Source organism: Callospermophilus lateralis, unplaced genomic scaffold, assembly GCF_048772815.1.
Source record: "Callospermophilus lateralis isolate mCalLat2 unplaced genomic scaffold, mCalLat2.hap1 Scaffold_183, whole genome shotgun sequence".
In the NCBI taxonomy this organism is placed as follows: domain Eukaryota; kingdom Metazoa; phylum Chordata; class Mammalia; order Rodentia; family Sciuridae; genus Callospermophilus; species Callospermophilus lateralis.
Window position 1 is genome coordinate 2206399 of NW_027512861.1, and position 10625 is coordinate 2217023.

The window sequence follows — 10625 nt, forward strand, 5'->3', positions numbered from 1 at the left end:
AAGAATATTGAGATATAAAATTATTAGATTGTGAGAGCTTTATCTTAATCAGTGGTTTAATCCATTGGTATGGATTTACTGAGTGATAACTCTAGGCACAGCAAGATGTGGCTGGAAGAAGTAGGTCACTGGAGGATGTGCCTTTGGAGTTCATATTTTTCCCCTGGTGACTAGACCTCTCCCCCTTCTTCCTTATTTCTGTGTCCTGAGTTGACTTCCTCTGCCACATCTTTGTACCATATTGTTCAACTCACCTCAGATCCAGAGCTATGGAGTTATCTGACCATGAACTGAGCTTTTAAATCCATGAGCAAAAATGAACTGTTCCTCTTTTAAGTTGTTTTTGTAAGGTTGTTTGGTCACAGTGAAGCACCATTGACTAAAACAATGATGTAACAGAAATAGAATGCCACATGATGACAGACTGGAGTGATGCATCTGCAAACCAAGGAACACCAAAAATTGCTGACAGTATCAGAAACTAAGAACAGATATTTCCCTAGAACCTTCAGAGGAACACATCTCTTCCTGCACATTGTCTTTGGACATCTAACCTCAAGAACTATGAGAGAATAAATTTTTGTCATTTCACACCACCCAGTTTCTAATACTTTGGTACAGGACCCCTAGGAAACTGAGACAAAACTCTTTCCTTTCAGTTTTAAGATTCATTGCTCTGACTGACAGGCAGGTGTATCAATAAAGTCTGGATATTGCTGAAAGCTAATTGATTGTACACACTTATTGATCTACTTCAAGAAGATAGAGCTAATTAACTCTTTCATTCATTACTTAGGGATGTACAGATTAAAAAATATTACCACAGAAATTTTGTATTCACTTCTTTTTATAAAATATTTGGTTTTTAGTTGTACGCAATACCTTTATTTTTGTTTATTTTTATATGGTGCTGAAGATCAAACCCAGCACCTCACTTGTGCTATGTGAACACACTACTGGTGAGCCATAACCCCAGTCCCCGTATCATGTCTTAGAATCTTTTTGATAGCTGTAAAACTTTTTTGCAATACATTATTGTATAGAATTTTTAAAATTCAAACTTCCAAAAAGAACAAACAAATATAAAATAGAATACAAGTGCTCAAACCAAAAAACTTTCATTTGCCTGATGCACAAAAAATGTAATTTATTTTGAGCATTGCTCAGTGTGTTGCAGACATATTTTGAGGACAAGTTCTGGCATTTCTTCTGTCTTCCCTTCTTCTTTGCTTGCAGCTTAGTTTTAGAAATGTGCCCTGATTTTTTAATACTTTTTTTAAAAACTGTGCTCTCCCTCAGTTCTTAGCGAGGGAAGATCTGTATTCTTTCTTAAAAAAAAATTAAAGGAATTTTTGAAAATCATAAATCAGGGAGCAGAGGGTACTTATGATATGATATGAGCTGCATGCTGCTGTCCTGGAGCTGTCCTTGTCGGTATTTGTGAAGACACCATATCAGACTTAATAGCTAGATACATCTCTAGAGGACTTGTTATTTTATCTTTCAAGTAGAAATATATTTTATTTTTATCTGTTAAGACTATTTTTAACAAAATGATAAATAAGTAGAAGAAAACCAGTAGAAAAAAAGAAATGGGAGTGAAGAGAAGAGAAAAAGGAGGAGTACTGGGGCTTGAATTGGAGCAAATTATACTCATGCTTGTATAATTATGTCAAAATGAACCCTAATATTATTTATAATGATAATGTATGAATTTAATTTTTAAAAAGGTAGCTGGGCACAGTGGCAAACACCTGTAATTCTAGCAGATCAGGAGGCTGAGGCAGTAGGATTGCAAATTCAAAACCAGCCTCATCAAAAGGGATGTGCTAAGCAACTCTGAAAGACACTGTCTCAAAATAAAATACAAAATAGTGCTGAGATGTAACACAGTGGTAGAGTGCCCATGAGTTCAATCCCTGGTACTATAACAAAAACATTTATTTTTAAATGCAGTGGTATTTATTTTTATTTTTTGTCAAAGAGCTTGTATTAGGAATATATTCACTGCAGAGATAAATGATTTAGATTATATTGATATGAAGGAAACTCAAGACTAAATCATCACTTAATCAATAATTTATAAAAGCAATGAGTTTTTTAAATGTATCAAATTAATTTTAATTCATTAAATTTTGCAAAAAGTGTAGAAATAATGTCTTCTAGCCATTATCATATACATGCTATATGTGACAGAATTTATGCAAAAGGTGTAATTTGAAGGAAGAGATCAACGTGGAAGACCCAGAGAAAAGAAAACAAATGAAAGTGCTTTATAAGCATAAAGGAAAGCTTAGGAAGGAAGCTCTAGTTCTGCCAATCCAGGAAACTCTCTAGACAGTGGCAGGATTTTAGAAAACATCCCACAACAGAGGAGAGTAGGCTCAGTGAAGATCATGTGGGTTCCCTGGGCCTCCCTAAGTAATGACCCAGAGTGCAGCATGTGTGTTGGTGCACACAGCAGGGTGCTCCACAGCAGAGGAATCCTGAGTCACAGGAAGGACAGCAGCAGAAGGCCTGACTTTCATCTGAGGGGCAACAGCACCTCACTTCTCAGGATTATTCTTTCAAATACACCTTGCCTGGATAAGCTTCAGCCAGAGCCTTGTGTTTCTGGGAAATCCAACAAGAAAATGCAACAAGAAATTAGGGTCTATGGAAGACTTCTTCTCCCTACACATCTTAAGGATACAATTGTCCCCTCATCCCAAAATGATCCAAGTTTGGACACCCCAGAGGATGCCCAATAATATAAATTTTGCCTATACATACACAATTGTGATAAAGTTAAATTTATAAATTAGAAACAGTAAGATATTATCAACAACTAATAATAAAATAGAACAATTATAAATATGTAATAAATGTTATGTATGTGATTGTGGTATCTCTCTCTTCAAAGATTAAAAACAAATGTTAGTGTTTTTAAGAAATGGTTGACCATAGTAACAAGACACAGAAAGAGAAACATGGATAAGAAAGAACTACTTACTATATTTCAATGGGTAAAGGAAATGAATTAAAACAATTTTATGGGAAGAGTGCACATAAATTACAATCCATATGTGTGGTTGATAAAAAAGAAAAATAATGCAGCCACTATGGAAAACATGAAAGTTTCTCCAAAAAAATTTAATAAAGAACTACATTCTAACCCAGCAATCCTACTTCTGAGTATATATCCCAAAAACATTGAAAGTCAGATATCAAAGAAATATTTGTAAACCCATATTCACCAAAGCATTATTTGCAGTAGCCAAGAAGTAGAAACAACCAAAATATTTATGAACACATTCATGGATGAAGAAAATGTGGACTGTACATATAGTAGAATACAGGCAGCTTTATAAAAAATGGAAAAGTAATCACATACCGTAACATGGATAAACCTTAAAGATAATATGGTAAGCAAAATAGGTCTGTAATAAGAGGATATACACTGTATAATTTCACTTGGTATAAAGTATTTAAAATATTCAAAATCATAAAAACAAAGAAGAAAGTTTGCTTCCAAAAGACAAAGGGATGGAATTTTTATTCAGTGGTACAGAATTTTAGTTTTGCAAGTTAAAAAAGTTCCAGAGTTCTGTAGCCTAACGATGTAAGCATTTTTAACACAACTGAACTACATACTTTAAAAAAGGTTAAAATAGAAAATTGAATGCCATAATTTTAAAAAATTCTCTAAAGTATTTTTTTTCTCTGTTCATTTCAAATCCTAGTATTTAATTGAATAGCAATTCCTGCATGTTATTTAAAACTGGAAATAATTTCATGTTCTTTAGCTCTACTTCTATATCCAGAAAAAAAAATTCCATTAATAATTTCTTAAATATTTTTCCAGAAATACTCCATATATTTACGTGCACAAAAGTATATATGTTAATCCCAAGAATTTCAAATCGTTGCACAATGAAGTATGATGTATCTCACAACTAAACACTCAAGGTCACTCCAGGTGAACTGGGATGCATGAAATAACCACACAGAGACAGACAAATACCTTTTTATTTGGATCCTGTGATGGTTCCTCTGACCTTAGGGGTCCATGAAATTAGAGAGAGAGAAAGGAGAGAGAGAGAGAGAGAGAGAGAGAGAGAGAGAGAGAGAGAGAGAGAGATTAACCCTTTTATTGGAGAGAAGACATTCAAATAAGGCAAAGGGTCAGGGTTCAGGGGGTTGAATCTAGCCTCATGATTTCTGCTGTCAGCAGGTTGACTCACATCTAGGGAGGCCACACCCATCTCATGAGTTTGGGGATTATGGCAGAGCAAGTGAAAAGAACAAAGAACAGAGGGACAACAACAGTTCAGTCCACTTTGTGTGTTCAATGTCCATAGTTTACATACACACAGCCTATGGCTGGCTTGCCACATCTCCACATTCTCATCACTCAAGGCTAAGGGGTGCTCATTTCCTATGTGGCAGCTCCCAACAGTAGTACCTTGTTTTTCTGTGCTTTACCAAAAGTTTCTTAAAGCTTGTTTATCAATAAGTATATTTACTTCATTCTTTTAACAGAAAAGGCCTGCATATTCCAGTATTCCATAAAACGAAGGTGTAGTGATGTGTCATGTGCTCATCTATTTACATGAGCTGAATAATGATTGTAAAGAATGAGGCAATGGGGTCGGGGGCTGTGGTTGTGGCTCAATGACAGAGCACTTGCCTAGCATGTGGGTTCAATCCTGAGCACCATATACAAATAAATAAATTAAAGGTCCATCAACAACTAAAAAAATATTTTTAAAAAAGAATGAGTCAATAAGTAGTTTGCAAACACCATCTGTTCACCTCTGTGAGTATTTCCTTGTGATTAATTTCAAAACAGTGGGTGTGTCATGTGGTGTAGATGGTATCTTTAGGGAACTTAAAGCACTGATCCTGGGGCTGGAAGTAGAGCTCAGTGGTACAGTACTTGCCTAGCATGCACAAGGCCCTGTACAGGCCCATAGCCCTGCAAAAAACAATCCTTTTGGATTGTCATTTCTTGGAGAACTAAAATACAGTAAATGGTTTTAGACATTGACTTAATTTCATAGAAACATCCCTGAAAGGTTTTAGTCATTTTATGCCCCTGTCTACATTGAGAGAAACTGCTTCCCGTGTGCAATGAGGAAGAGGATCCCCGTGCTGAATCATCTTAACTTCACAGTCACAATTGCATTTCTGACATGAATCCCCCTTGCTGGCTCAGACAAGGCAGTTTTTGTGTGGATCCTGCAGCTGATGGCCTGTGACTTCATAATGATCTGTGTTACACTGTACAACTGGTGTCATCTTTCACACAATTTCTTTATTCTTACATAGCAGGGCCCATGTGAGAATTTGGTGAATAAATGTGCAAAAAGTACAGAGCATGGGTTCTGGCATCCCCAGGCATTCAGCTATGTTAATTTCTTTTGTTTCTTTTATAATTCTCTTTCTTTAGTTTTATGCTCTTGCTATGCTGTGATATCATAGATCTCATATGCTATTTACATTTTAATCTGAAATTTCAAACAAGATGCACAAATTTAAAATGAAAAGCAGTTTTTACTATGGTTCCTTTGGGAAAATACTGTTCTATGCAAGGGTTCTGGAAAATGTTTTGTGTAGCACACTGTTGTATCTTGCATTTCTTCATGGGTAAGAAGAAATGAACATCTTATTAACACAACTTTTTTTTTTAATTTTGTAAACTACCTATTTCTGTCACCACTGCTCTCCCACTGCCCACAGCATTAGCTACTTGTCTCCTGCCTCCTCTTCACCATCTTCAGCCTCTTCAAAGAAAGCTTGGCAGAATAAACAAAACAAAAGCATCAACAACAAAAATCTATTTATAGAAATAAAAACATGTCCACAGGGCCCCAAATGCACAGAGCAAGCTTCAAAAGTCTGGGAAGCCATCTTCCACAGAAACATTGTTCCCCCCTATAAGAAATTAGGATAAGTTTATTTTAGGATTGTGTGAAGATACAATAAGAAGATGTGTGAAGTGCCTAATAATTCCCCTCCAGGTACAACCACCTGATGAAAGACAGTCAGGCTGCCTGCACCAGGTATTGCTGCCCTCATGGCAATTACATCAAGAGGTCACACCAAGTGCTGCAATTTGTAGCAATTCCATGACTTAGTTATCAGTCATTGCCAGCTTTACTACAGGTTCCTCAGGAGGTAACTAAAAAATACTGAATAATTTGCAGAAGAAGATGAGATGATGAAGAAAACTAAACTAGCAACAATCATGTGAAAAGCTCACGACTTGCCCTGCCTTCATTATTCGGGCCAAAGATGATTACACTGATCAATGCTTTGGTGGCCCCTGTGAATACACTGCCCTAAAGACTGTTGGAGTGTCAGCTTTTTCAAGAGAAAAAAATACTCAGAGATGAAAGGTGAAAATAAGTGAATGCTTTCTCATTTTTGTTTGTGTGTGTGGTACTGGGATTGAATCCAGGGCCTTGTGCCTGCAAAGCAAGCACTAACAAGCATGAGAGCACAGATAAATTAAAAGATTTGCCCAACTTCAGGGCATCCCAATGTCACTCAAATAAATGCTAAATTGGAACTGTAGCCAAGGTAAGTTTTCCCCCAAATCACTGTTAACATTTTTTCTAATGGCATTGGAACCAGCTCTGTTTCTTTCCTCACTTAACTGCATCTGAATTCACAGGTGTCTCTTTTGGGTTTCTAGATAATCAGTGTGAGTTGGAGGACAAAGAATAAGCAGTATTCACATGAAGATGCCGGCAGCTGGATGCATGCTACTTGCTCACTCTCTCGGAGATCTCTGGGATTTACACCTGAGATTTTGAACATAACCCTGGAATTTACAAAAGTATTTACTTTAGCTTTGATTCCTCAGTGAACAATTCCAGTTATCTATATGCAAGCTTTCTAGCTACCAGGGTGAAGAAAATGCAGTCTTATCCCTAGAGCCATCGAGGTATGCTCTGACTCCTTTCCCCATGCTTATTGAAATTTTCCAGAAGCCTGAGCTGGTGTGCAATTTCCCAAAAAGTGCATCCATAATTAAAAAAAATGACACTCGGAAACCTAATGGTAAAACAGTTTCTAATGAAATGCATACATACTCGATAGTGGCTCTGCAAATAAGCAACTCAAAAATAAATTGAAAATATCTTTATATTGGTCAATCTGAGATGTTCATTAAATGTCAGTAATACTGAGGCAATTAAAGTATATTTAAAATCAAACCCTTGCTAGAAGGGCCACAATCATCCCTTGGGCATATAGTAAAAGAAGGACCTACAATAGTAAATATGTAACTTCTGAAGCACAAAGGCTCCATCAAGGTCAACCTCCTATTCCCCACTCAGGTCATTCTCAAGAACTTAATCATCAGAAGAATTTTTCTCCCAAGCCTTCAAGGGAAGAAAGAACCCTAAATTTGACAATTACTTGCCCATAGCAAACACAGCTAGCCTACTCTCACTTAAACTAATCAAGCTTTGTACTTCTCTGACTCTGAGACCCTATTCTCCTTGCTTAGTTACTTTTTTTCATTCCCTTTAAAAATCACTAACTCTGAAGGTCACTCAGTTTAGCAAAATAATATTAGTCTCCTACTAGCCTTGCTGTAGCCAGTACCTTTGGCACAGGCTTTAAAATGATAATCGTTACCTAGGTTTCTTTTCAGACATGAGGAGGCTGTTTTTCATTTTGTTTTGTTTTTTGTTTGTTTTTTTAAAAAGGACTCTTTCCATGGGCCTGTTCAGGTATGTAATGGGTGTCCTATTGATGTTAAAAGGCCAAAGCTCCACCCTCATATCATGCTAATGCTGACATTTTGTGAACACACAACCCAGGAAGAGCCATGAATGTTAATTACACCTATAAAAACCACTGATTACCTCACCTCCAATCATGCCCATGCCTTAAATACCCTGTTTCCATATCCCATAAAAGTCCTCAAACCCTGTTCTCAGGAGGTCAATATGAGACTTAGGCTTCCCATCTTCATGTTTGGCTACCTTGTGGATAAACTCTTGCTCTTTTACAAAACTCATTTCAGTGACTAGCATGCTGTATGGTGGGCAAAGGAGCCTGGTTTGGGAACTCAGCTTGAGAGGTCACCACTAGCTTCCTGAAGTTTTGTGGGTACAATCCCCAGCGACAGCTTCCAGTGCCTTTTGGCATTTGATACGCACTTATGTAGCTCTTCCTACGTAAAAAAAAAAAAAAAAAAAAAAAAAAAAAAAAAAAAAAAAAATGACCACTATTGTATGTTACTCTGTTTTTTCATGTGCACAGTCTCCTGGACAAGTTGAAAGGAAAGAGGCCAGAGAGGCACCATGACATTTTGAAGATCTGTTTTGATCTGTTGCTTTCAGGTCTTAGTTGTTGGAAGTTCTTTACTGACAAATTCTAAAACAGTTCTGCTAACTTTTCACATTAAAAATAAAGTTAGAATTGCTTAGAAAGCCTATAGACAATCTGAATATATACAGTATGTAATTTATGCATGAATAAGTTATGCCACCAAGCTGATTTTATCATGTAAAATCCTCACATTTGTGAGGTCTTTTTCAGAGATCTGATCAGGGTCAATGAAAGCATCTGTGTGCATCTTCCAGAGGTCCTCTGAGTTACCTCAATACATAAGACTTCATATTGCCACACAGGAGATCAGAACAGTAGTATGTCCCTTTGTTGTCCTCATAACAATTAGTAGTCTGCCCAGCAAAGCAGGAGGCCAGATACCCCAAATGCTGAAAGCTCTCTGTTACTTTTTCTAATGAAGTTAGTCACTATTTTTTTTTCAAAAATTAAATGTAGTATACATCCATGGCAGGAAATTCAAGGGTGAGGCCCTCAGAAATAATTTTATGAGAACTAAATACTCTATTTATTGGTATGGTCTGCCAAATGATTCTGGGAAAGAAATCCCATTGATGGAAAAAACATTTTCTTTAAGGATACTATGATAGGCTAATTAACTGCAATTTGTAAATGTGCTGTGAGGGTCTTGGGAGAGAAGAGGCACAAGTAGATTCCCTGTCATAGGATATATATTGCTCTAATACACATGCAAAATAGAGGAAGTCCAAGTTTCACAAATGGTGAATTCCACTGATAAAGAACATTCCAAGAGGGGGCATGTGTCCCCATAGTGTGATATTTGACCTTATTTCCATGGAGCAACATCATAGGAGTCAAACTTCAATGATTATGGGGAAGAGAGATGAGGGAGTCCCAGAAACAGTAATATAGTCAACCCCTACTCAGGAAGGTCTCCACTAACTTTCAGCAAAATGAGACATTCCATTAGTCTGGAGCAATTGCTATGCCACAAATTAGACCTGCTATTTAGGAATCCCATGTGCTTTGATTTAAAAAGGATTCATGCACTGTAGTGATCCAAATTGCCTCATGAAAGGTCGCTAATTCAACCTCAGCCTTTGGCCAGGAATGAAGGCCCTCCTTGTTGGTAGGCCTTTTACCAGGATCCCTAAATGGGGAAAAGGGGAATCTCTCATTCCCCAGAAGAGGCAAAGCAGTTGTTTGTGCATGGATGAGGAGCCATTGAAAGTATGGCAAGCTATGGGCAAAATACACCTCCATAGGGACAAGCATTTCATTCATAAACAGGTTAAGTAAACAAAGACACCTTGGTTATAAAGAGAGCACACACTAATATTCTCAATGTACTGCAGTGTATCAGGAATAATATAAGAAGCTAAAAAAATAAGAATAGTTATTTTGAAAAAGAAAAGAAATAGAATTTGCTACCCAACTAGGTTAGAATGTGGTTGGTCCCAAGAAGGCCTCCCAGCAACATTTGGGAAGGTACCAAGTGAGCCTTAGGTACTACTTACTCTAAGATGATTGAAAAACTTTCAAGGAAAAATTGTGGTAATCCATGATATACTAATCACACAGATCATATACACAGAAATAATTTTGAAATAAACTGCTCTAATTGTCATTCCTCACCTTTAGTTATTGCTGTTTGCCAGGGATCATTGTACTATTAAGTCCCAGATAATCTACGGAGAGTATAAACAATTCAGAAAAGAGGAAAGTAGGATGTGATGACTTTGGGCTGCTCAGGAGAAAGAAATGCCTAACACATGGTGGGAAAGTAAATCCACACTCCTTGCTCAGTAACAAAGGCCCAGAAGATTATAAAAGTCAGAAGAATATGAGAAACTTACAAGCAGGATTTTGCTTTGTTTCCCTATGGAATTTAGGGATATAATCTTGTAGGGGCAAAGTAGTCATCAGCCATTACCACCCTTTTCCAAATACTAATATTCCTTCACTTAACATGGCATTGCAAAGTGGTGAACCCATCATCTAAAAACATTATAAAAGGAAAAATGCATTAAGTACACCTAACCTATCAAATACCACAATATGCTATAGAGGACAGGTTGTTCAAACTTAATATAAGATCATGTGGCCCAAGAAATGTTAAAATATAAAATTCAAAGTACAGTTTCTACAGAATGCAAATCACTATCACACCATAGTAAAGCTGAAAAATCACATGTTGGACCATGCCAAGTCAGAGACAGTCTGCAGTTCCGGGTTTTACACTCCCTCGTCATGTAAAGCTTTCATTTTCCATGCCCTCTGTGGTTTCACTGGACAAAGTGACTAGTTGTTGCAGCTGA

General features: G+C 36.9%; 1 protein-coding gene across 2 annotated transcripts in view; it reads left to right on the plus strand.

Annotated features, from left to right (window-relative positions):
* Positions 1 to 7118, plus strand: part of LOC143390007 (3',5'-cyclic-AMP phosphodiesterase 4D-like) — a 224630-nt gene extending 217512 nt beyond the window's left edge. For both annotated transcript variants that reach the window (XM_077108188.1, XM_077108190.1), the window contains one exon: positions 6680 to 7118. In XM_077108188.1, coding sequence (XP_076964303.1) covers positions 6680 to 6711 — 32 coding nt within the window. In that variant the 3' untranslated portion in view covers positions 6712 to 7118. The remainder of the gene's footprint in view (positions 1 to 6679) is intronic.
* The last annotated feature ends 3507 nt before the right edge of the window (positions 7119 to 10625 follow it).